General features: G+C 37.9%; 1 protein-coding gene across 1 annotated transcript; it reads right to left on the bottom strand.

Annotated features, from left to right (window-relative positions):
- Positions 1-187: 187 nt before the first annotated feature.
- PIWIL1 (piwi like RNA-mediated gene silencing 1) lies at positions 188-27051 on the bottom strand. Its single transcript, XM_087423632.1, has 20 exons — positions 26974-27051; positions 26265-26376; positions 21886-22011; positions 21179-21393; positions 20789-20910; positions 19642-19722; positions 18774-18971; positions 18241-18352; positions 13846-13972; positions 13494-13611; positions 12834-12948; positions 11499-11686; positions 11069-11141; positions 8869-9069; positions 8648-8751; positions 7409-7479; positions 7097-7250; positions 2952-3077; positions 611-758; positions 188-460 (listed from the first exon to the last, which is right to left on the bottom strand). Exons 1-20 carry the CDS (start codon positions 27049-27051, stop codon positions 344-346), a joined length of 2586 nt encoding a protein of 861 aa, XP_087279758.1. The 3' UTR covers positions 188-343.
- Positions 27052-27903: the final 852 nt, after the last annotated feature.

Raw genomic sequence — 27903 nt, 5'->3', positions numbered from 1 at the left:
ATATACGTTTACAAGTAGGACTTGCTAACTCCTGAAAGTACTTTCAAGTGAATCTCCACTTTTCAAATAGTTTAAGAGAGTCTGTTTATAATACAAAGTACTTTATCCACATTTTTTTCAAAACAAAAAAAATCCTTACAACATATTTATGGAAGCAAACAAGATAAAATATAAAATCTTAATTTTTACCTAAAAAATAAGTCAGTTAATAAGCAATGTTAGAAATAATTCCCTTCCTAAGTTTCATCTAGAAAGAAAACAGTTAAAAAAAAACAGCTTAAAAAAATCCCAAAGTTATAATTTCAAAAAGAAAAAACAGCTACATCTTGTCCTCTTCTGTAGGTTAGAGGTAGTAAAGACGGTTTGACAGTGACAGATTTGGTTCTCTGTGAATACTCTGGCCAACAAGGAAAGCCAGTTTGTGGGCATACTGGCAAGGAGCAGGAACGCGAATGACACCCTTTGAAGAAAAAAAAGGTTCTATTACTCTAAATCTAGCTTCTTTAGATTGTAAATCTCAGTATTAACAAGCCTTTGAAAACATAGCAATTCCATTTTGAAAAGTGAATCTCAATGATGTGAAGAAATATCAATAGATAAAAATACTTACTGGCCAGTTATAATAGATATGACATAGCTTGTAAGTTAACCTCTGAATGTGGTCTGGCTTCAGGCCACTACTGTCATAGATGACATTATAATGTGTGGGAGAAACACTACCACTTCTCACAGCCTGGCTCACAATAAAAAAATCATACCTGGAATTACAAAAGAAAAAACCATATGTATGTAAGGCGTATCTTTTTGAAAGCTAAAATTAAGATGATTACAGTTTCTTAGAGTGAAAAGATCCTGTATGTAATCCTGTAATGTAATCACTTCAAGACATAATGTGCTTCCTTGTAGTCCAGGAACTTGTTATTCATGAAATATTTTGGAACACTTAGGAGTGAAAGATGGTTTAGACACTACTATCATTTATATTTTAAACATTTGTCATGATGCCTCAGGGCATTAACAACCATTTGACATGGCTGCTAATTACAATGGTGTACACTTAGTTCATTGTTTCCACCACTCCATCTGAGGGAGATGACTGAGCAGTAACAGAGGCTCTCGAAGGCAGCAACAGTGGGGGAACTGGAGGAGGTCTAGCTTCATGTACTGTCATTCCCAAAACATGCTTTTACCACAGAACCTCCCCCTCTTGCTGTTCCCAGGGTTATTTCACAAAGACCTACTTAACTAATTGTAATCATTAAGGATTTAAAGCAAATCTTTAAGAGGAATAGAGAAAATGCAAGAATATAAATAGAACTAGTATAGGACCCAAATGGTAAAACAAAAACCAAGTAGTGCAAATATAAAGAAATAACATCAGTTTTTTTTCATTTTCTTGGTACCAATAAAGCATCAAGCCAGAGATATTGTAATTTAACCTGATAAAGATAAAACGAAATTAACTTTGCAACTTATTATGTCCACTGAAACTAGAGAAATTATAAAATCAGAATTGATCTACAAAAGATTAGTTTTTTTAGAAGAATGAGGGTTTCAGAAATGTTAAATTACTTGCCCAAAGAACAGAGAAATGACAAGAGAGCCAGAATCAAAACCTTAGCTCCCAATTTAAGCACATTCCCAAAGTGCTGGCAACTAAAAATGATTCTGGTACTCATTAAAGGAGGACTTCTCCAAGTATTTGAATAGCACCTGATAAAAAGTAATAAACTTTTTCATACTCCATAATTCAACTTGGATTTTATGCAGTTTGTTTAAATCACTTGTCTTCAGGTCAATGTTACTCCTGAGCTTTGGTTATCAGAGTACCAGTAATGTTAGAAAGTATCAAGAGGTCATTCTGAATGGTTGGAGAACCCTGCAGGAAATGAATTTGCTAAGTTATCATCTTCGCCATTTTGTCGTCTTCAGCTGACTTTCCCCTAATAGGTTAGCATCCTTCTGAAGAGCTGCCATAACTAACGTCTGTCTGAGAAAAAGACAAATCCAAGATAATGCTTCTCGAAATAAAAATTTCTATCCACTGTCACAGAACTGATTAAAAAGAATGAAAATTTGTGTTCTATTATCATTTGTCTACATAAAGTTAGTACAGTAATGCCTCATTTACCCAAGGTTCATACAAGTGTTCCACAAACTCTGCACATAGGCCAACCCTTTATCCTGATTAAAGCTGCCTTTTTTAAAAAGGCTCCAAAATGTTTACATATAAAAACTGAAATTGTCCTAACTATTCACTTTCATGAGGAGGGCATTAATTTCAATTGACCAATGAGTTGCTGTTATGAACATGACTTACCACACTGTACATCTACCCTGACAAAACGTTTTTGAGAACTAAGTTTCATGACTTTACAGATGAACCCTGTGTGCTAAGACTGCCATGTGCCCAGTATGCCCTGGAATGTTCTAACTGGCTTTCGGATTTTTGTATGGCAGAGCGTAGTCCCAGGTTACATAAAGAACTTTGTTTACTCAGAAGCTACTTCTCTCATCTGTAACTGTGTTTCAGATGAAACTTTTTGGTCTTTGAATAACTATGTGCATTACAGAGCTAAAAATTCTGATGAGAAAACAAGAATCTGTGGATGAGGTTACAGATGTAAAAAAAAAAAAAAAAAAAAAAAAGCAAAAGCAATCTACAGCAGCAGCTCTTAACCTCTGTATGTATAATGGATGCCACAGACAATAACCCTCTTCCTCCGAAGAAAAACTGCACACAGAAACCTCTGTTCATCATTTCAGACACTAAGTTAATAAATCATGGGCTTTACTAATAATATTAGATCAAACTAATTGAAGACTTAAGTATTTATAATAAATATAGCATGAGAACTAAAAAGTAAATGTGTTAAAGTTGATCAAGTATAGAGGCCATGCTCAAAAAAACAAAACAAAAAACAATCTTCATCCAGTCATACAGAACTTACCATTCTGGTCTGGTAACCTCCACGTCAATAACTGTTCCAGGAGGTGGATTTTGAAGCCTTCCTCCAGACTGAGCAAAAAATCTGGTATTCACTCGTTTCTTCACCACAATTACCGTCAGTCTTGGGCTTAAAGATGATGATGAACGTTTATTTTCAGAGCAATGAATCATTCAGACATTCACATACTCCATTTAAAAGAAACACATATCCCTCTTGGGGCATATTATCTATCCAAGTTGTGAACGAAGATGCCACAACTTGTAAGAACCTGGAGTAAGGACCAGGAACAAATTGTGGGTAGAAAACAAAATGGCATATATGTATGTCCTGTAACACAAGGTCACGTAGATGTTTCATCGATAGACCAAGCATATTACATACCTATCACGCTAAACATTAAATCCAGCGTGTCTTCAAAGTTCACAATTTGAAACACTCTTCAGTGGGCATTTTCTACTATGTGGAAAATAAGATATTAACTCTAAAATCTTTCAGTAGTCTCAAAGTCTAACTTACTGCTTTTCAAAATTACTGGTTCACAATGTGTCAGGGATCTCTGTCTTTCTCTCGTGGCTCAATCACTCCTCAGCCTACCACACATCGACACCAGCATTCTCCCTCTTTTATCCTTTCCCTCCCCAATTCAATTCTTCAGTCGGCTTTCCTATGTCAAGACTAACCCCCTTCTGGAACCTGGTGAACTTCTAGCTCTGTATCAGATTGGACCCACTGTCCCTCTCACATGCCTTTTGACGTGGAGAGCAGCCCTTTAACTGGCAGTATGTATGTAGTCGGCTTGAATATCCTGCATACTCTTTTCTATCCATCTCTTAAAGGTTCATTTCAAATCCATTGTTTGAAACAGTCACTCTTGAATACACACATCCATTTGGGAATAAATGAAATGACAAAATGGAAAGCACTTGATAAATATTACGATTATCAGTGCCTCAATTTTTCCTGTGCCCTTTCTCCAAATAGAACATTAGTTCCTTGAGTACAAATACACTTTACTCCAAACATTGGGAAGCAGAGGGCTTTACATGTAGTATGGACCTGGTAATGTTTAACTGCTGTAGGTGGGTCAGGGTATACTCTCTGGATAAATGGTCAGAAAGACCCCAAATTGGGAATTTCTGTTCAATGATAATCCTAACTGTGCTCCCCTTTATGGTAGTAGTAGCCAGGTACAGAAGGGACAGGAAGGTGATTTTACTTAAATAAACAGGAAATTTTTAGAAATATCACCATCTACCCATGTAGATCTATTGCTGTCCAGCTACAACAGCTCTGGATAAAACAAAGCCACAGACTCAGGCACCAAGACAGTGGATTTTAGTCCTGTGACATCACAAGAAACAATTTAGCAAATGCAGTGACAGAAAGACAAGTCACAAGTACGCAAAGTGACTTTTTGATTTCTTCTTATATCAAACATCCTAAATGAGCTAACCCACAGTGCATCTTTACAAAAACTTAACACCAACACCTCAAGTAAAAAACAAATATTGTAGTTCTAAGGATAACTACAAATATTTAAGTTCAAACTTTGCATTTCTTCAAAGTGAGGAATAATTCTTGATACTATTTTACTTTTATATGCAATTTTAAGCTCTTTTCTACACAAATTATTTACCATTTATTGAGTGCTTATTGGGCACTGTGTGAAGTACACTAAACATTCTCATTTATTCCTTTCAACAATCTTGGTTAGTTGCGGCCTGTTTCACAGATGGAGGCAAAGCTGGAATTAACCCAACTCTGATTTTAAGACATATTGCTCGTGATCACTAATCTCTGCAGTCATCAATAACAGCACAATTGAAGATGTGAAATCTATTTTATTCAATAGTTTGTTACACATTAGTCCAAGCAATCAATTTAAATTCTCTTTCCCTGCAACAGTATATCCTATGAGCTGAAGAGCCAGGCAGGCAAGCCCCCCCAGCCTCCCCAAGCTCAACATCGCACACTGAGGAGGACCCTGCTCACAGATACTCACTCACTAGGGCTAGAATCTCCTCTTTGAGAGCTATCTCTACCAGTCCTCCTGGGAACCAAACCCAAAGGGCTCAAAGACTCAAAGAGATGCAGGCCCCAGCATGGCCAACAGTGTTTATTCCCAGTATCCCAAATAGTCAGCTCAAGCAAAGATCAACTTGCACTTTTACCTCCACTCTCCACTTCTTGAAAATTTCTCTCTCTCTACATATGAGAAAAAGGCAATGAAGACTAGAAAATGCTGATTGCTAAAGTAATAAACAATAAAAAAAAAAAAAAGAGGGCCGGCCCTGTGGCTTGGTGGTTAAGTGCGCGCGCTGCGATGCTGGTGGCCCGGGTTCGGATCCCGGGTGCGCATCGAGACACCGCTTCTCCGTTCATCCTGGGGCCGAGTCCCACATGCAGCAACTAAAAGGATGTGCAGCTACGACATACAACTATCCACTGGGGCTTTGGGGGGAAAAATAAAATAAATAAAATCTTTAAAAAAAAAAAAAAAGACTCAGGAGCAGTCCATTTTAGACCTTCCTCTACGCCCTACCACAACATCACACCTCCCCAAACAGAAAACCTAAATCAGAGAAAAATATAAAATAAAGCTTATAAAACTTTAAAAAACAAAATAAAATAAAATACCATTATTTTAGTGATAAAATACAAATTTTAAGGGGATAGGAAAGAATATTAACCTTCATTTCCAAAATATTAACAAATGGTTATCACCATTTTAATCTGCAACACAATTACTTCAAAAGAGATGAACATCCCTGACTTGCTCTGAGAACTTACTGGCATAATAATCTCATTTTAAGAAATGTGTAGAATCAATACTTAGAAGGAGTCTTTTAGAATCTGGCTAAAGATGACTTGGAAGTACCCTCCAATTTAGCTAGAAATAAGAAACAAGCTCTTAACTACTCAGCCATGGGCCACATACATCACACTGAGCCCAGTTATAGTCAATGGCTTTCAGTATCTCTCATTTCTATAATGATACCAAATGCTGGCTGAAAAGGTCTCATAAAAATAATCAGTGTTTAAATATGCATACGCACACACACACGAACAAGCCTCCCAGATTTTCTAAGTATCCTGAAAAATCAAATCCACAGATCTTTAATATATTATGCACTAAGCTGTTAGTACAATCGTACTTTATCTCAACTTGCTCACAATCTGATAAAGACAAAAAGTTAAACAATGCAACTTATTAAAACAGATATCTTAAGATAGTATACAATTTACTGCCAAATGGCATGGACAAAAATGTCTGTAGGAGAGCAGAGGAAGGCAAAAACGAGTGTGGGTTTCAAAAGAGGACAAATGTAGTATTCAGCACTACCCTTGGTTCTGCGTATCATCTAAAAGGAGGAAGTAAAACCATTCCTCCTAGGAGACCAAACAAGTGCCAATCATCTTACTGATCAAGTACCAGTCCAGTCGAGTTCACAAAGAAATTAAACAAGTATTCACCATACAATGAGGCTAAGAAAGAGTAAGTTAAGGGGCTGGCCCAGTGGCATAGTGGTTAAGTTTGCACGCTCTGCTTCGGCGGCCTGGGGTTTGCAGGTTCAAATCCTGGGCACGGACCTATGCACCGCTTAAGCCATGCTGTGGCAGGCATCCCACATACAAAGTAGAGGAAGATGGGCATGGATGTTAGCCCAGGGCCAATCTTTCTCAGCAAAAAAAGAGGAGGATTGGCAAGAGATGTTAGCTCAGGGCTAATCTTCCCCACGAAAAAAACAAAAACAAACCAAAAAAAAAAGAGTAAGTTAAGACTACTTGGAATATTTATTCCAATACCCAATTCTGTGGATGCCTACAGATGTAGTGGAATAATCAGATCCCTACACTTGAAGGCTTTAGGTGAGAAAGAAAGCAGGCAGATGATTGGTAAAGGTGTCTCAATGTGTCATTCCTTGAAGGAATGGATACACTACATTACCACTCTCCATTTCCAGACTCTCCTTCTCCATGAAAAATCTCCAGGAGAAATTCCCACCCCCACGCCCCATTATTTCAAGCCCTACTGCACCTATCAGGTTAGGTTCTTACTTACCTTCTCATCTTGTGACACTAATTTCAAAGATAAAAAGGTGTGATTTTATAAACAAAAAATACTTTACAATTTGCATGCTTACTTGTAACCTCTACCAACAGATTTTAGGCAATCCAAAAACTGTGGTACTTCATAGTTAACCAATGTTTTAAGCTGACCGTCTCCTACACCATCCCGATACACAATAATTCGACTAGGCATGTATTCATTGCAGCTATTCCAAGCCCTCAGAGCAGCTGAAAGAAAGCCAGAAAAGTTTTAAATAAATTTACACAGAACAAAAATGGTGTGTTTCTATCAGATTCTGGGCACATTTTTCCATAACATAGCTGTCAGGATAATTTCTTGAAGACCCCAGTTCAGAGACAGAATGAAAACACCACAGGAGACTCACCTTGCAAGCAGACTTTGAGCCCGTCTACTAGCTCTTGTCCTCTATCTTGAAATACACAGCGGGAGAACCAGCTATTCAGAGAAAAACCATGACCAAGATGAGAACTCCACTGTCTAGAAGTTTTCCCTTTTTGAATTATTCTATGGTGTTTATTTTGCTCTTTGCAATCTGTGATCTTTAACTTCCTTTAAAGGTATCTGCTAACATCTCCAAAAACTTTATCAAATCTCAGAAGTAACAAGATACAATAAATCCCTCATAGACGTCACATAGTTTTCTTTTATTATAAATCAATACTATAATTCCATTACTGAAAATAAAATTTAAACCATAATACCCAGAGATGCCTCCTAGGTTTACACCTCAACACACGTGGAAGCACACTCGTACTACTATACACGTGAGAAAACATTTATTATAGATTTCGCTCTCCTCCAAAGATAAAAGACCTTGAAATATATCCATTAGTAATGCTAATACATCGATATACCTTCAATTTTCATTCTTTCCTACTCTAGGCAATTCTCTTAGTTCTAAGGAAAGCACTGAAAAATAATTTCACTATGTTGAAATACAAGTAACTGGGTAAACTCAAGTGGTTTTTCCAAAATAAAGTCAATGTGAAAACTTGAAATTACATTTCAATGGTCAGTAAAAATTATTAAGCAATCAAGTTTTTAGAGATGGTCACATTTAATGAGATTTACCCTCCCCCCAAATATAAATAATAATAAAATAGCCTAAAATGCAGTTTGACTATTACAAATTAAGGGCCAGTGAATAAAGTTAAAAATGGTAGGGTAGGGGGCCAGCCCCGTGGCACAAGCGGTTAAGTGCGTGCGCTCTGCTGCGGCAGCCTGGGGTTCGCCGGTTCGGATCCCAGGTGTGTACCAATGCACTGCTTGGCAAGCCACGCTGTGGCAGCGTCCCATATAAAGTGGAGGAAGATGGGCATGGATGTTAGCCCAGCGCCAGTCTTCCTCAGCAAAAAAAGAGGAGGATTGGCAAATGTTACCACAGGGCTGATCTTCCTCACACACACACACACACAAAGATAGGGTAGCCATAATTATTTTTCTTTCCTAACTTTTTTGCTGGATATAATGTAAGAGAAATCAGTAGGTTAAAAACAAAAAATTAATGCAACTGCTATACCTCACAGACCTCCTAGATACCAGGCCCTGGATTCACGTCCTTTTTTGTCTAACAGTTCATCTACAGGTGCGAAATCGCACTCACCGGGTCATCCCTTCATTGATGCTTGCAACAAATCCTGCAATTGACCTCCGTCCAGCTGTGGTATCATGGTAACAATCAATGCCAACTATCATCGCTAGCTTCAGCTTTAATAAAAATATTGTAATTTTAAATACAACAGAATACCGACAGTATTTAAAAAGTAAATCCATTTCTCTTAAATAACAATTAAAAATTTTATCTGCCAATTAAGTCAAACTTACAGGCATATCAACCCTCCAAAGCTCTCCTCCCATCTTGCAGTTCATCTGTAGGGCGATCTTTGTGGCAATGGCCATGACAGTCTGTTGTTTGCCTAAGGTTCGAGCCACCACACACTGACTTGGAGTAGGGCAATCTGTACATAAGTATTTTTTAATAGCATCATATTTGTCCTTCCGATTACTTGACAACAGACAAACAACCTAAAAACCAACAAAATGTCCTCATTACAAAGAATTAGGAAACTGATGTTTAAGTTCAAGGAAGAAGACAGGAAACCAAACCTATTTGTGGGGTATAAAAGCCAAACACATAATCATTTATTTTCCTATTCATCTTTTCCATATAGCTAAAAAGTATGACATTAACTTTTAGATACTGCTCATTACATTCAACTAAGTGATAGATGCTAATAAAGGGAAGAAATCACGTTAAGCAAACAACAAAACTGAATACCATCAAAACCTGAGAACTCAGTTAAATATGCTCTATTACCAACTTGGAATAATTCAGAGATAAGGAACAGGGCAGGGCAAAAAAATATTATTTTAAATGCTCACAGTTTTTATCTACTCATGATCCACCTAGGATCACGGCTTTTAAACTTTTTTTTTTTTTTTTTAAAGATTTTATTTATTTATTATTTTCCCCCCCAAAGCCCCAGTAGATAGTTGTATGTCATAGCTGCACATCCTTTTAGTTGCTGTATGTGGGACGCAGCCTCAGCACGGCCGGAGAAGCAGTGCGTCGGTGCGCGCCCAGGATCCGAACCCAGGCCGCCAGCAGCGGAGCGCACACACTTAACCACTAAGCCACAGGGCAGGCCCACGGCTTTTAAACTTTTAAAGCTCAGGCTTCAGTATCTGATCAAACTATGAAATTTCCTATGAAGAGCATGGACAATCTGGGGGACAAAATGGAGTGCCTGATCTAAATATACCCCTGCCCGAAATGGGAAAATGTTAGTCGAATGGTACAAACTTCCAGTTAAAAGATAAGTAAGTTCTGGGAATCTAATGTACAGCATGGTGACCATAGTTAGCAATACTGTATTATATACTTGAAAATTGCTGAGAGTGGATCTTAAATGTTCTCACCACACAAAAATTTGTGATTATGTGAGGTGATGGAGGTTTAGTTAACCAACCCTGTTGTGGTAATCATGTCACAATATACACACGTATCAAATCATCGCACTGTACATTTTAAACTTACACAATGTTATGTCAATTATATCTTAATAAAACTGGAAAATAAACAAACCAACCAACCCCTGCCCAAATTCTGGGGATCTAAGTTTAAGCTTTAGAGCTGAAGTCAGCTCTTTAACTCATTGCTTGTATTCTCCAATTTACAGTTCTAGATTCTTATCTTTCTTTTCTATAGCCTCCAACAAAATCATTTTCCCATCATTGGTGTCTCCATTATTCCAGACAACATAATAATAATCTGATCTATGGCATTTAAGTATGAGATTAAGGGCTAAAAAAAGGAACAGATTAGATGAAGTCAGTTCCTTAGGTTTAAAGCACCATAGATATGTTGTTTATTGTTAAATTTGTTTTTGCCACCTCATTAATTATACTTCCTTGTGTGCTGAACTAAATACTGATTTTTACTGTTGTGCCTTTGTTTTTCCCCAAATTTCCTAGAATAATTAAAGCCTTTCAGTCCAAATAAATTTAAGGTAGCTTTGTTTTTCCTCTATCCCTTCCTCACCATTGGCAATGTAGAATAACAAGCTCCTAGGCACACAACTAAAGTCAGCATTAATTCAGCTACCTTATGAAGGTAAAATACAGATTTTGTGGCCAGTTTGGGAACCTAACTATAACATTTGGAAAATGAACTCAAGTTCTAAGATTTGCAAATGCCGCATTAAAATAACTCATTCCCAGGGTCCGGCCTGGTGGCGTGGTGGTTAAATTCGCATGCTCTGCTTCGATGGCCCTGGGGTTCACAGGTTTGGATCCTGGGCATGGACCCACGCACGGCTTATCAAGCCATGCTGTGGCAGGCATCCCACATATAAAGTAGAGGAAGATGGGCACAGATGTTAGCCCAGGGCCAATCTTCCTCAGCAAAAAGAGGAGGATTGGCAACAGATGTTAGCTCAGGGGTAATCTTCCTCACCAAAAGAATTAAAATAAAATAAAATAACTCATCCCAGGACAATCACCTATGTATCAATTAGCTACTTACTATCTGGGTATCTGATGTAACCTTTTGCTGTAAGACTCTTAAATAGGCTTCAGTTCTATCATCCACTTCAATCCTAAAATGGAAACATGTAATCCAACCTTCAGAAAAAGTAATGAAAAATGTACCATGCATAAAAAAGTTCCTATAGATTATAACATATGAAACACTTGAAATAAAACACCAAGAGTAGCCCTTTAGGCAAAATGTTGTTTCCAACACATACAGCAATAGTTTGAGAAACAGTCCTGCTGGTTCTCCCACCCATTCTGAGTTACTAAAATATGTTTATCTACATTATAGGGAACTAAATCAGATCTTTAAACTAAGATAATCTAGTTATGTTTTTAATAGTTTTATCACTTTTGAGTCCCCATGCCCTCCAAATGACTACTAATCAATTTTCAGAGTAGAAATGACTTGATAAACTTACATTATTGCTTTTTTCATTTGTATGCCCATGGCTGGTGTAACTTTAAATAGATTTTGTATCAATGAATTGGCTGCTTCATAATTTCTTCGAGTATAGATCAACAGCCAGTTATCTAGTGGCTTAACACTAATTAACGGTGCACCTCTTGTTTCTTTTGACCAATCTGCAAATTGTGGATTGTAATCAAACTAGAAGAAAGTTCAGAGACACTGTAAATTCCATTGTAAATTCCCAGTGATAAAGCCAAAAAGTCTTCAATAATTCTATCATGGCATAATCTGAGCCTTAGAGTACTACTCTTAAATTTGGACTATAGTGACAGACAAAATGACCTCAATGTAGGAAAAAAGATACAAAACGTATCCAAAGGATGATGGCAACTTTATTTAAAACATATTCAGATAAACAGCTGCCACTCAAGTGCCTACTCATACCACGCACTCTCCCAAGTGCTTTAGCTGCATTCTCCTTAATCTTTCCTAAAATCTTACAACAATAGGTGTTACTTACCTCATGATAAAGATATAATAAATTAGGCTTTGAAAGTTAAGCAACTTGACTGAGGTGTCAGATACTAAAAGCAAGCTGCAAAAACATCTGTCAGCAAGGCAGAAAGCTAACAAACTCAAAGATATTTATCAGAGGAAAGAACCCACTGCTTTCTACATGTCCTACCCCTACTCCCCAACAACATTTCTACAGGGATTTTTATTATTTCTACAAGAGATAATAAAAACAACTGCAACTAAAATATTAAGCTACAGGATTAGGTTGTTATTCATACAACATTTAGAAGGCAGAAGGGCATAGTTTTCTATGAAAGAATCTTTAAATTTCTGGCACTTACAGTGCCTCAATTACACGAAAAATATTTTTAGAATACTTGCTTTCCTTTCCTGAAAATAAAATATAAAAGGTATCACAATATTTAATACATATCCCTCAAACATATGGTCCAGGAAAAAATGAAGCCAAATAAATCAGGAATTTTCCATGTAAAATATCACTTTTGTGGCAGACAAAATATCAACCCAATTGGATGCACAGAATTCTTCTATACCTTAAATGTAAGTAACTCAGGTTATTAAAAAAAAAAAATTAAGCCACCTTTTAGCTAAGTCTCACAGATTATTTTGAGGACCAAGCTACAAGCTTCATACCCTCTAGTGCTTCCACATTTCCTTCTCTTTTGCTGACATTAGCGGACAGAGAGTGGAGGTACACTAGGGGGAGAAGAGAGAGGTGAGGACAGAGCTATACTGGCATGTGACCAGGTTATTCCTGCTTGCTTTATTGCGAATCTGACTTGACTGACAACTTGAAGAACTGCCTTACTGTTTTTCCACCTTGGTGAATCTTCTCTGCTTGCAAAATTCTTCCTGAGAAGGACAGTAAGTTGGAGTCAAAGCTTAAACCCCAGTCTCGAAGCTCCCTCTGAACATTATCATCTCTGTGAATTTAACATATTTACATACAATTAAATTTAAGGAAACACAGCAAAAACGAAAAGACAGAGGCAAACAGAGATTCATCTCAACCTACAATAAATTACAATATTTCTCTCAGGACTGAAATCCTAGCGAGAATGTGAGGAAACAAAGGACAACCTATTTTTCTCTCATCACATCTACGTTTCCCTTTACGATATGCTTTAACTTAAAATTCTAATGCCCAAACTATCTCCTCCTCAAAGTAAACCCCCTGAAGTTACAAGAAAGAGAGAACATAGATATGTCCAAAAACATTTCACTTTTCTATTACCTTTTTCTAATAGAAGAATCAGAAAGGCCATGGGCTACAAAATTTAACTGTTATTCTCTGACAAATAGTAGCCTCACTTAGAAACATGAAGAATAAACCCATCCCAAATACTGCAAATACAAAAGGAAAACAAAATTACTTTCTGTCACTTCCCCCAAAGGAGCCGCTCCCTGAAACCCACACAAAATAATTAAAAAATTGAAACCATACTCCAGTGAAATGCAGATGACTTACTTATGAATATAATCAATGAGTCTTCCTACTTCACGTTGCCTTTGTTCTGGAGTTAGTCTTGTATGAACAGCTAAATCTTTCATCACATTAAAATCATTACGCATTTTATCAGTTAGACCTTTAAGTAAAACATTTAGAGGTGTACGGTTAAAGAAAGAAGAATCACATCTAAACATATGGAGCGTAGGGTGGGGATAAGTGAAAGAGAATTTCAAGGAGACAAGGCAGCTTTAAGGGCTTTATAGGGGGAATGGGTGGGTGGGGGGAGAGTAACAGAACGTTTAATGGCTTCTAGAAAAGAACGGGAAAATAATCCAGTGGTTTCATTTCACTAAACAAAATTCAACAGTACCTGTAAGATAGCAGAGCTCAGGAATGAGCATTGCAGGTCCTGGTAAAGTGCCACCAGGGCCTCTCCTTCTCTTAGGCTGACTGACCAAAACTGGTTGTTTCAAGTCAGTGATTTCTTGATTATATTGCTATTCAGGAGAAGAAAGGTATCACTAGTAAACGCCTTTAGGAACATGCCAATAGACAAGTGTTCTGATTTTTTTAATTAAGAATTGATGCCAAGAGCAAAGCTGGTATCAGTTTCCAAGTAAAGTTTAAAAAATGTGTCTTTAATCCTATTAAAACAGGTTGTGATTTTTATGTTTTACTGAGTACCTCATCTTTTTTCCTAAAAACTTAGTCAAGGACAGTAAGGTTCTAAGTTTTTGACTTTTAGTCACAGTTTTATTTACTTCAATTTTTGATTTCTTGGTTTAGAAATAGTAGTCCGTATAATTCCTGGTCTGCATAGCATAATTCCTCTAAAACTACTCGTATTATAGTAAGAACTAGCTTATGAAAGAAGTCTTGCTATAAGAATAAATTGGGGAAGGGAAGGGGTTTGCATGCTAATTAGGAAAAGTTTTTACAAAATGTTCACACTTTGAATAAGTTGAATTTCAATTTAGTAATATTAAGAACCCCCATCTTAAGATTCCCCACATGCAATCACTGTCTAGGATAAGTTTTTACAACTTGTAAAAAGAAATAAAACGTTGATGTTCATGATATAATGTATGAGATGGCTCTCTGGCTGCCAGCTCAGCTCTGCAATTCTACAGACTTCTGCTCAGTTATCTTCATGAGAGCTTCTGGCCCTGCATCTTAAAGACTCTCTTTCCTATCATCTCCTGTATACTAGCCTAGTATCTTTTAACATCCTGGTTAATTTAGCTCTAACTTTTTATTAAAAAAAATCACACCTCTCCATAAGGCACACAAGAGAGTAGTATCATCATGGCCATTTCCTTAGTCTCTCATCCACAGACTGAGAGGTACTTGCCCATCCCTTACTCCTATCATATGACAAGGTCCTGGCCACCTATCCTCATGAATTAAGAGACCATGAAGTCTAACCTGTCCTTGACTTTGTCATATATTGAATTCTTTACTAATCATCTATGAAAAAAGTTAATTTTCTTATTTCAGACAAGAAAATTTCAAGTAGAACACTCATATCTGACCTCTGTTCCATGTATCCATACTACTTATTTTATCACACTATTTTCTTTCTTGGGAGTCTGTTCAGTTATCCTCCTTACACATCATTTATTTCGGCACACACAGGTAGAGGTGTGGCAGTGATTTCAGAAGTGTTCCTACTCTAACCCTATTTCACCAAAAGGCCTTAAATACACAGTTCCTCATTACAGAACTTTGGGATCCCCCTTTCTGTATTCTTAGGGCCTAAACAAAAGCCTGTCAATGCTTTTAACATTTTCCTCTACATCTAAAAAAACTAGCATGTTCACTTCTGATTAATATTACTGTCAAACCTTTTCTTTTCAAAACTGATTGACCATGATCTTCCCTTCCAAAGGCCTTTATCTGTTTCCGAGATATTATCTTTAATATATCCAAGCCATCACTTATGACTAAAACTGTATTTCTACTAGGCAATCCTAGGAATGCCGCCGCCTTTCAAATATTTCAACTCCATCCCCTTTTGATTAACTTTATCTGTCAAAGACACCTGGTTATCCCTGGTGGCGAGAGAAGTCTTCCCTGAAGAAATAATCTGAGATCTAAGCCTAAGAGCAAAAGTCAAGCATTCGGAGTGTTTCAGGAAGAGGGAGCCCTATGGTTGGATAAGATGGCCAGGGTGAGTGACGAGATGAAGATAAACAAGCAGGCAGGGGCTATATCATTCAGGGTCTCACTGGATAAAGACCAATGAGCTCAAGACATAGGAGCAACAGGAAGTCACTTAATTACGTTCAGTAGAAGACTAACATCAGATTTGTATGAGTTCGAAAATGGATCAGAAGACAGGAGAAATGAAAACTAAGACACTAGTTGAATGAGTGAGAGACATGGGGCCTAGAAAAAAGATGGTAGTCACTTCAAAAAGAAGAAAGATGAAGGTATTTCAGATAGCAAGGTAGAGTCATACGATTTGACAAACAATTAAGCTGTACAAAGTAAGGGAGCAAGGCATGGCGGTCTGAGGTTTGAATTATCCATTATTTATTTGTTCATTTACTCAAATACCTGAGTGCCTACTTAGGTATTGGGGGGTATATAAACTACAAAATCCCTGACTTCGTGGAAGTTACATTCCCTGCATTGATCAAGAGCACTGCATAGTGGCCAGGTTGGGGGATCTAACATGCTCAGCGGTGGTCACATGAAAGGTGTCCTTGGGACGTCCAAATATTTAGAACAAGTAGGCTTATCCATGTCTAGGCTAGAGCTAGAAATTTAGGAATCATTAACATATTCTACCTGAAGTCTTAGCATAGACGAGACTGGAGATCACCTAGTGAGTAAATATATAGTAATGGGGGGCCTGAGGCAGAACCTTTAAGTGTGTCAACATTTAAAAGATACTTACAGAAGAATAAGCTGGCATCTAAGATTTAATACTAGGCAGAGGAGGGGAGAATCTTCCCTGACCTTGCTTGCTTCAGGTTTAAATCAAACTTTCAACTGATGTCTCCTTTATATTTGCTGTTGATATATACCAACTCTTCCCATCCCTGGTAGGGATTATTAAAACAAACCACAGAAAACGCTAATACTCATTTCTCAAGAGTAACCTCCGAGACCCAGAAGAATCTAGGTTAAATATGATTGGTTTACATCCTTAAGTCCTCAAGGAGTTGAGGCTGAAAACAGCAGTAGAGAAATCAAACTGAGATGACCCTTGGCCTGTTTTCATTTTGCCCAGAATAAAATCAGCTCTTAAGTGGACTTATCAGAGAATCACTTGCCTCCAGAGTGACATGTGACCTTCCCTTCATTGCACAGCAGTGAAGACCAGGCAATAATAGATACCCGGCAAGAAGACATTTCAAAAGTCAGATGTATACTTCTGACACATATAACAATGCACTTATCCAGCTTTTTAGAAAAACAAAATAATCTACTCAGGGCCAGCCTGGTGGCGTAGCAGTTAAGTTCACGAGCTCCACTTCAGTGGCCCAGGGCTCGTAGGTTCGGATCCTAGGCGTGGACCGAGGCATCGCTTGTCAAGCCATGCTCTGGTGGAATCCCATTTAAAGTAGAGGAAGATGGGCACGGATGTTAGCCCAGGGCCAATCTTCCTCAGCAAAAAGAAGAGGACTGGCAACAGAGGTCAGCTGAGGGCTAATCTTCTTCACAAAAAAAATTTAAAAAAAAATGAAATCATCTACCGAAAGTAGAAAAAAATGAGAAATTTTAGCACTCCAAAGACAAGTTTTAAGATTTTCTTTTTTTTTCGCTGGGAAAGATTCACCCTGCGCTAACATCTGTTGCCAATCTTCCTCTTTTTTTTTTTTTTCCTCCCCAAAGCCCCAGTACATAGTTGTACATTCTGGTTGTAAGTCCTTCTAGTTCTTCTATGTGAGCCACCACCACAGCATGGCTACTGACAGATGAGTAGTGTAGTTCCATAATGGGGAACTGAACTTGGGCCGCCAAAGCGGTGAGAGCGCCAAACTTGAACCACTAGACCATCAGGGCTGGCTCTACAAGTTTTAAGATTTTAACTGACACGTATTCTGCACTTTAAACAGGGCCTACCAAGTGGAATGTGACGGTCTAAGGATTCAGAAGCCAGATCTGCTTGTCTTTGAACACTAAAACAAGCTTAGTATGCATTTCTATATAAACATTTTATTTTCTTCTAGTCAATAGTTGTTCTTTCTTGGTACTATTTGCCTCTGGTGTTTTTTTCAATTGCGTGATTGTGCCTAAAGCCAGAATCATCTTTATAAAACTAGTATCAGAACATCATCCAACAGGCTGCTCTAGTCTACAGGAAACAAGCCTGTCCGAATTCTGTCAATATGCAAAACAAAAGTTCAGAGTTAAACCCATTGGCTGATTTCGCACCACTGATGCTGCCGGTTCAGAGATCTTCACCACCCACCCACCCAACCCTCAGCTAAAGTTAAAAGAAAGTGTCGATTACAGAACAAGGGACAGCATGGTAAGCTGTTACCTTGTTATTGTTTACCACCTAGTATCCTACCTATTTGTCCTCCACATGCTTAAATTCAAATGTAATCTTTAATTCTACCGCAAAAAAAGAATGAGGACACGGCACTTCTCATGAGCTACAATTAACTATGCTGTGACTGCCTTAATAAACATATATACAGCTTTAAAAGCAATTTGTTCCAAGCGTACACGTGTTAGAAAACTCTACTGAAGATATCCTAACGTCTAAATATTTCATATTAAAAAGATAAAATCAACATGAACTTCTTACCTTCCGGTAGTACTCTAAGAAGCTAACTTCAGAACCATCTGCTTTCTTAAAGGTACTCTTTGGATTCTGGTCCCAGTCAATATCATCTACTCTGTATGTTTTATTGTTATACCTACGGAATGGTTGAGATTTATTGGTATGTTTAAAATGTGTAGAAATATTAAGAGAGACTAGACAGTATGTACTCTCTAAAAAAGAAAATTTCAAATTGCTTAGTAATATACAATATTACGGAAAGAGAAAGGGAAAAGAATTTAAAAGACTACGCTAGATAGATGGGGAAGCAACTAAATTACTATTAGAAAATAAAATTAAAACTAAAAAGGATAAAAGTCATTAGATATTTGTCCTTTTCAGATGAGTATATTTCCCCAAAAACTGTTCTTAAGAAAGGTTACAAATATCCCTCCCTCAATTTGTGCTCTTCCCACCACTCAACTTTAAACCCTACTATCTAACATTACAGGACTAGAAAGCCACACTATCTTAAGACTTGCAAAATGACTATTTTGCATTTTGAAAAGCAGTCTTACTTGGTAAGAACAATTAAACCTATTAGTTCCTTAGAAACTTGTTCTTGAAAGTTATGTTCTTCTGTTTGATGATATAAGTTGAATATGAAATCTAAAACAGTTTCACTTCTAAGGACTTTATGACTGACATCAGTGCAAAGCATGATGTTATTTTCATACTGAAGAATAGAAGTAGTGAATCCAGGCCAAATCACCAACCTGTCAAATAAAATGAAAGCCATGAAGTAACCTCTATGAATACCCAAACATGTTTTGCATGTATCAAGTTGTGTTTTTCATCTTTATTAACTGGGTCTACATTACAAAAGTTTTTGATTGAGTAAATTTACTTATTTCTAAGTTTTACATGGTTCCAGATAAAGACCTATCTTTTTAAGATCTTCAACAATGAATGTTATTTTACAATAATTTTATAAGTTCCATTTTAAATTAATATACTAACTTTATTAAACTATACTTCATATGGGCCTAAGATTTTAAAAAGTTGCCATTCTAATTGAAAGCATCTCCAATTACTATAACAAACCTAAAAATAACCTATAATAAACCACTTGAGCTGCAATCTTGATACACTACAGTAACTTCTGAAGCAATCATTAGCTGATGAATTTTGTTTCCTAAGAACAAATAAAAACTTAGTGCTGGACACCTCTACGCTTCCCCAGTGACAGACGAATAGCATGTGATTCTTTTTTTCAATCCAAGTTTTCTGGGATGTCTCCATTATTCAAGCCAAGTTAAATGTTCACTTAACCTGAAGGGTACCATTAATAGCTACAGTAGAAAATTTTATCATTTCAAATTAGAGCATCACTTTCAAAGTTTGCGATTAAGCCTAAGGAACAGACACTTTCCACTTCATACCAACCTATGATTTGGAATATCAATTGGGTCACTTGGGTTATAATAATTCCGTCCAATTTGTTGCAAATTCATGATCTTCAAAAGCCTAGAAATTCAAAGGTCAGAATAGAGAAGTGAATATTGATAAGTATCTCTGACACTACAATCAGCATGGCATGTTGTTTAGAGCAGCAGCTGGCAAACTGTGGCCCGTGGCCAGGCCAAATCCAACCTACCTGCTGTTTTTCTGTATGGCCTAGGAGCCAAGGATGGTTTTTCACATTTTTTTAAAGTTGAGGGAAAAAATCAAAAGATTTAATTAATGATGCATGTATCATATGAAATTCAAATTTCAGTGTCCATCAATAAAGCTTTATTGGAACACAGCCACGATTTTTCACTATGGCTGCTTTTGTGCTCCAAAAGCAGAGTTGAATGGTTGAGACAGAGACCGTACAGCCTGCAAAAACTAAAATGTTTACTGTCTGGTCCTCTGCAGAAAAAGTTTGCTAACGCCTTATTGAGAGAACAATAAATCTACCAACAGCATTAACGCAAACCAAGTATCCATCAAAATGAATGTCATATCATCAGTAACAGATATCTTATGACCAACTTAAAAAGGTAAATTACAAATTCAAGTATTATATCTCATTATTCTCATGCAAATTTCAGCCTTATCAAGATTGCTTCTCACCCAAGGGGGAAAAAAATCTTTGCAGAACATGTCTCCTAACTGTGAATTTGGAAAGTACAGTATCTGCACTGAAAGTAAATTACAGAGCATGCAATATGTGTTCTATGACGGCACGAGTAAATCTGAATAGACTTAAACCCTGTGCTGCTTCCTGAATAGGTACCCCCTGTAGTGGGGAAGGAATATAAAGTTAGTGATAAGCTCTAAAAAGTATGTGTGTTTTTAGCACCAGCTCAAATAGTTTTCGAAAGATCTAATGTCAACACAAATAGGGAAGTTAAAGACATAACACTTACTTAAAGCAAATAATTGAGTTTTATATCAGTACACCACACCTTAAAATGATTACCATTAAGAGTAACCCAAGGATCCTAACAAACCATTATAAAATCTGTACGGGTATTCCCTGTATGGGTCTTTCAATTTTTTTGTAAGTTTTAAATTTTTCTTAGTGTTAAAAAAAATACTAACATACCTCCTGAAAATAATATTATAGAACTGCAAGCAAGTTGGTGATGTAGGTGGGAGTTCATTTGTTAAAGTGATTGTTATCCTCACATGCTCTCCATTTCGAGTCTGACTAAAAACTTCAGTAACCTGAAGCCAGAAGGTGGAAAACCAAACTTTTAATTGTTAAAAGAAAACTAAGCCCAATCATATAACGCCTGTTTAATAAGGCAACAATGAAAAGCACAGAAAAGTTTTAAATTAAAAAAATAACATCAAAGCACCCTTTGGGTTTATTACAAGTTATATCAGATAGGAGACCACTGGAATTTCTCTAGAGCTACACGAGATCGTGGCCATTTTGCTTTGAAGTAGAAAGCCCCCATCTCCCTCTTCCCATCCCAGCATTTGAAATAACCTTGTGCTGTAGTCTTTTAGGTAAAAATAATATTGTTCCATCAAAAGCGTGACACCTTCCAATTAAATCTTCATGTTGAAAAAGAAGAGCTGAGCGGAGTCTTCTGGCTTCCATCAACGGGTTATAGTCAATGTGATACTGATATAAGGCCCATTGGGGACGGGATGTCAATCGAAAATGGTTAGTGCTTAGCCTTACTACAATACCTGAAGAACCTGTAAAAGTAAGTCACATTCAATTAACAAAATATCAAGTTTATTTTTCCTTGAAATCTTTCCTACCATGACAAGGCAGACATAGTTCTGTAAACAAAAGACTCAGAGCAGCAGACAACATGAAAGTTCTCAGACATCTGACTCTGGGGACTACTATCCTATCTAAATTCCTAAAAGCATACATTTAGAAATAAATCCTCCTTAGACTAAATAATTTACAACAGAACCAACCAAATCTCTTTATGATGAAAAGTTTTAAGAGAAAAAGTGATCTGTGTAATGTTCCAGTACAACTAAAGATAACCTATTTCATCAAAGCCAAAAGGTAGAGAGAGGAAAATGGAAAAGCCATGCAAGATCCTTGACCAAATGTGGTTCTTCTTCCTAGTAACGCATCATACAAATAAATAGGTAACATAAAATGCTTCAATTCACTGTGCTGTGTACGTGAAAAGTAATCTCATGAAACTGCATTCTTAATAATTAACCCACCTGTTTTTGATTCTTTAACATGGTCCAGGTTCTGTCTTGTATTCACACCAAGATCATGAAAGTCTCTACGACGACCTCCTCTCTCTGCTAAGGATAACTCCTGAAATCCAGCAGATATCTGGAGTTCTTAAAAAAAAAAAAAATTATACACCTAAGTAATACGAAACATGAAATAAAGAATGACAACACTAATTCCCAAAGTACTACTATATGAAACCCAAAGACTACTGAGGTGCTCCAGATAATAACAATCCCGTCAAAAGGTTTTAGGTATCTGCCGGCCAAAGAGGAGACTAATTTCACAGCTATAACTTCTTCCATAAAGGCTTTCCTGTCATTGCCCGAGGCAAACTCAGCAGCTCCCTTACAAGACAAATATACCTTTAAAACATTAAGATGACCTGACTGTGATTCAAGAACCCAGGAGCATGTTTGTTGACTGAGAAATTGTTTTTCTGTACTATAATTCTGAGAACAACCTAAGAGCCCTACTATTAGTATTTCACAATTTTTATGATGCAATTATAGCCACAGCAATTGGTAGTTTATACAGTTTAAATGTATAACCTGAATTAGAAAATTTAAGCCTAAAATGTGATTTCCTAATTCCCTTAGGAACCAGCAGAATGCATGGGATGGGCCTATGCATACCCCATGACCATGATACACATCTCCTATTGGGATAGATTATAAGTTCATGCTTAGTTACAAAAGCTGTGGTTATAATATCCTAAATTATGGAGGCCTTCAATTTGCAGAAAATATATAATTAAGTATCTCACATTGATAGTATTATGTAGGCCAAAGAATGAATATGGGCTTTGTAGTAAAGTATTAAAATTCTAGCTTTCAGTTGACAAGTATGTTATCTTGTGTGGTAGAGACTATTAGTTGACTAACGAATAACAAAGTTTATTTGGGGAGTAATGTACCTAATAGACTAGAATTTCCACTTTATATGCAGGTAAGGATGGCCCATGAGATTTAAGCAGAAATTACTGGATGAAACTTCTGGGAAAGTGCTTTAGAAGGAGAGTCGATAACTGGCTTTTATGTTTTCCATGCTCCTCGCTCTGCTAATCTTGCCTGGAATCTGGATGTGATGGCAGGAGGGAGCTCAGACAGACACTCTGAACCAAACATAAGCCTTAATGATGGAAGTCATGGACTCAGGACGAAAAAAATCAAAAAAATCAAAAGAGCCTAGTTCTCTTCTGACCACAAACGCCAGAATTAGCCCAGAACTGCCAACTTTTGGACTTCATTAGAGCTGTAACAGTGGCTTAAACAAAATACATCAGTTCCTGATATACCTTGGAAACAAATTATTTTAACATGAGCTTCAATTTCTTTACCTGAAAAATTGACAATAAACTTCACGGCCATGTAATAAATTTTCAACGAGAATATTATTTATAATGCACTTTAAAGGTGCTGCTCAATATGTGGCTTGCTGTACCTCATGATTTTCAGGGGCTTTACTTAAAAGTCCTTTAAATATGTAACTGTTCATATTTGTCTCTCTGTGAACTTTTTATCCCAAAGACTTTCAGTTTAAGTATCCATGGCCTTGGGTGATAAACTGTACTAAGACAAGTCAGGTATACTGAATCCAACCTTATAGCAATAATGGGCCATAAGGGCTTGATTTGATGATTTTCATTTTTCCCTGAAAATTTTGAATTTTTCTTAAAAAAATTCAGTTCTGGATGCAAAAACCTGATTGCAAATTTCTGAATATAAACACTGATGAAGTCTGTTCCCCTCTCTACATATACTACTGCTATTATTATACTTAGCCAAAGCTTGATGAGCTGTCAATCTATAAAGATGATAGATTTCAGAATGGACAAAATTGGGAATCCTGCTAATTCCCCCTTCCGTGCAGCTGCCAAAGTGATTTATTAAAACCACAAATCACATCTTGCTACTATTCTATTTAGGAGTCCTTCACTGTATGCACACCCCCTTTAGAGAATGAAAATCAAGGTCCTAAACAATGTCTCATTAACAATAAATTTGTTAAACTTGTCATTTTAATTTCTAAAACACAGCAGATATTTGAACATTTACTATGACAAGCACTTCTCAGATATAATCCTTACAAAAGCAGTGAAAAGTGGTAAAATAGGGCCTTGCATTTGTTATTCCGAGTATTATTTAATCCTTACAATGATCCTTATCTATAAAGGTAAGTAACTACCTTTTTACAGATGGGGAATTGAGTTTCATAGAATTAAATCTAAATTCATGATTAACTGCTGAAAAAAAAATTAGTGAAGATCAATACAGAGAAAGTTTAAAAAATTAAAGTATTTCCCACAATTTTATTTGCATGTCAAGGCTGCATTAATAAGGAAATGTTTTTAAAACAGCTCCAGCACATCTTTTTGTACAAAGTTTTAATTCAATAGAATTTTGCTGTATATGCTGAACACAGCTGAACATGTCAAATATCGTATGTTTCAAAAGAACTGAGGCATCAAGATTAGAGGAGGAAGGGATTGGGTAAAATCCTATCAATTTAGAGAGATTAACACCCATAAATGCATTCTCATTAAGCACGTTAATTTAAAAAATAAAACACCTCGTACCAGAAAAATAACACGTAATAGCATATATATAGTAACAAATACAAGAACTTTTGTCTCCTAACTCTTCAAATGAAGCACTATTAACAACTGATGCATTTTTCCTCAAAATTTTCTATAGAGAAATATACATTTGTTCTTATTAAAAATACAAACATAATGCTATTTTACAACTTGTTTTCATTTGACATAACGCAGGTGGGTTTCTCCTTTCTTGAAAATGGTTAAACGGTACTCTATTGTTAAAGTATGGTAGTTTTACCTGACTCTTATTGGTTAGGTGTTTCCAGTTTTGGGGTATTAAGTGTTGCAGTTAACATCCTTACACAATTACGTTGTACCTATCCAGTGTCTGTTGGATATATTCCCGTAAGTGGAACTGCTAATAAAAGGGCACCATTACAGTTGTTACACGTTACAAAATGCCATCCAAGTTAGTACAATTATATGACACGGAGCACAACTGCCAGTTTTACAATTGCCAACATTGGCAAAGAATAAAATAATGCAGAATAAACAGGTAAAAGATGTTCATTTAAATTTCTTTAATGATGAAGTTTAACGTTTTCATTAGCCTTTGCATCTCAGTGCACTGCCCTTTCCTTTCCTTTGTCACTTTCCCACCAGCTTAATATCATGGATTTATTAGAATGCCCTGTGTATCAGAGAAATTAGTTCTCCTATCATTTCAATAAGTTTCCAGGTTGCCTTTTGACATTGACAGTATTTGTCACAGTTCAAGTTACACCACTTCGAGATTACTTTAGATTCATCCATGTTTTCTTCTAATGTTTATGCATTTCACTAGTTACGACTAAATATTTGGAGTACATGGGAATTCAATGCAAGGAATAAAGTAGGGAACCAGCTTTGTTTTCTGGTTATCCATTTGCCTCAACACTATTTTATTGAATAGCCCATTTCCCATGCCCACCCCAGAGTTTAAAAGCCAACATTATTACATTAATTCCCCACATGTGGATGGGTCTGTTTTTTCCTATACCAAAACAAAATTTAATTAACGGTAGCAGAATCTTATACAAAGTAGCCAAATAATTCACTTTTGCAACAATGCAGTGAAGACACACAACTTTTGGAATCAGAACTGGTACTCTGACTCTACCGGCTGTCAATTTTGACAGATTTTGCATCTGAGAAACAGGGTGAACCATTACAACACATGAAAAAGTGTTTCATAAATCAAAGTTACAAATGTTAGTTTTTTTTTTTTTAAAGGCTCCCTTTCGTTCTTTTTTTCCCTCCCCAAAGCCCCAGTACATAGTTGTATATCCTAGTTGTATGTCCTTCTAGTTCTTCTATGTGGGACGCTGCCTCAGTATGGCTTGATGAGCAGTGTGTAGGTCCGTGCCTGGGATCCGAACTCTGGGCTGCTGAAGTTGAGCATGTAAACTTAACCACTACACCACCGGGCTAGCCTCAAATGTTAAAGTTTTTGACGAAGCTTTTGATGAAATCACTAAAGATGCCAAGAGAATGTTCTAAATTGGTTTATTAATGCATAATAAGAGAACTTATGATTAGTTTGGAATTTAATTGCTTTGTAATAGCTAATGTGGGGCCCTGGCAAGGATATGCTCTTTTTCATTTCCAAGGAGAAAAGAAATCCTGTGGTACTCCACTCAGTAGCAGGCTGCACAGTTTGAGAGAAATTCTGTTATACTCTAAAGACCCACTGGGACCCCTTGTTATTTATAAAGAGTTTGTACACTGGTTACCATTTTACGTCTCATACTACGCACACACACACTCTTTTTATTCTCCCTTCACCTTGTGACTTGGCTGCTGCTCCTACTGTTCCTCTCTGTCGTCCACGGCCAACTAATTCCCCCTCTGCTGGTGGTTGCTGAGCTCTAGGCTGAACATAACCAGGTTGCTGACTCTGCAGTTATATGCAAATAAACAGCATTCCTGTTACATCAAGAGGTCACAGATATCAGAAAAAATAAGGAGTTTTAAACAAGTCTAAGGCATTCAACCAAAACTGATCTAAATTAGTAATCAAATATTCTTTTTTTTTTTGTGAGGAAGATGGGCCCAGAGCTAACATCTGCCAGTCCTCCTCTTTTTTTGCTGAGGAAGACTGGCCCTGGGCTAACATCCGTGCCCATCTTCTTCCACTTTATATGGGATGCCACCACAGCACAGCCTGACAAGAGGTGCCTCAGCGTGCCCCTGGGATCCCAACCAGCGAACCCCAGGCCACCGCAGCACAGTGCGCACACTTAACCACCTGCGCCACCGGGCCGGCCCCACCAAATATTTTATTCTTATAAAGAAATTTCTTCAATTAGAGTCCAGAACCAGATTCTAACATCCTCAGGGAATAGAATATGATCCTCCTCGTTCAGTTCCTATCTCCTCCACAGGATACAGTTTTTAAACTTATTTTCGACAACCTAAGCTGATACAGGTTTAACAACGGGTTTTTTGTTTGTCAAAGATATTTTCCACAGTTAGAAAACGGTAAAGCACTCACTACGGCAGCCCCCACGTGTTGCACCGTCTCCTGCCCACGGGCCCTTCCTCTTGCTCTTGCTCTGGCTCGTCCAGTCATTTTTTTTTTTCTTGCTAGGAAATAAACGTGAAGACAATACTCAAATGTAACAACTACACGTGACCGTTTCTACAATGTTACCTTTCAACTGACTTGTTGAATGTGTACAAGCTCCGGAGTAACCACATCTTTTTCTAACATCTCAACACACAGCTCCTTAAGGCATCGCTCCTGCCTTTACAAACTGAAGTGCGGCCTGAGGACCGGGCCCCGTGGCAGACGGCAGGGCTGAAGTGGGGGGCTTCTGTCAACACAGGACTCCGTTTCTCAGCTGCAGGAGGGACCCTCGAGAGCCGTGAGGTGTTGGTGCCCGGCTCCTTCGCGTCCGCACACGTGACGCACTGCGAAGTGGGGCCGAGCGGCCAGCCTCACGCCAGGCCCTCCACGCAGCTCGCAGACAGGACTGCCCCCCGGCTCTCCAGTTCCCCGCGTGGCTCGCCCTCACAGCCCACTCCCGCCCTCGCTCCCTCATCACCCGTGTCCCACACTTTCCTTCCTGGCGACGGACCTCACCACCCGCCGCGACGGAGCTCTCCTCCCCACGCTACCCCTTCGTGCTCCTCCCGCGTCCGCTGCAACAGCTCCCGCGGGGTCCTCAACACCACGGTACCCGGCCCCCGGCCCCCGGGGAGGACGCGGCGGCGCCAGGCGGGGAGGGTGGGCCCTCCTCCCGCACGGGGACCCGAGCACGCCGCAGAGCCGCGACCCGGCGGTCACCGCGAGGCTCCCACGAGCGCGGCCCACGCAGCAGCGCCACAGGCGGCGCGTCCCCCCGCCGAGCCAGCGGAGCCGAGACGGACGCGTCGGGCCACCGCCCCTCCGAGCGCGCGCGGACACACCCGCCACACGCCC

Source organism: Ceratotherium simum, chromosome 35, assembly GCF_057802395.1.
Source record: "Ceratotherium simum simum isolate JZ-2026a chromosome 35, ASM5780239v1, whole genome shotgun sequence".
Taxonomy (NCBI): Eukaryota; Metazoa; Chordata; class Mammalia; order Perissodactyla; family Rhinocerotidae; genus Ceratotherium; species Ceratotherium simum.
The sequence above is the reverse complement of the archived record's forward strand: the minus strand, read 5'-3'. Positions and strand labels throughout refer to the sequence as shown.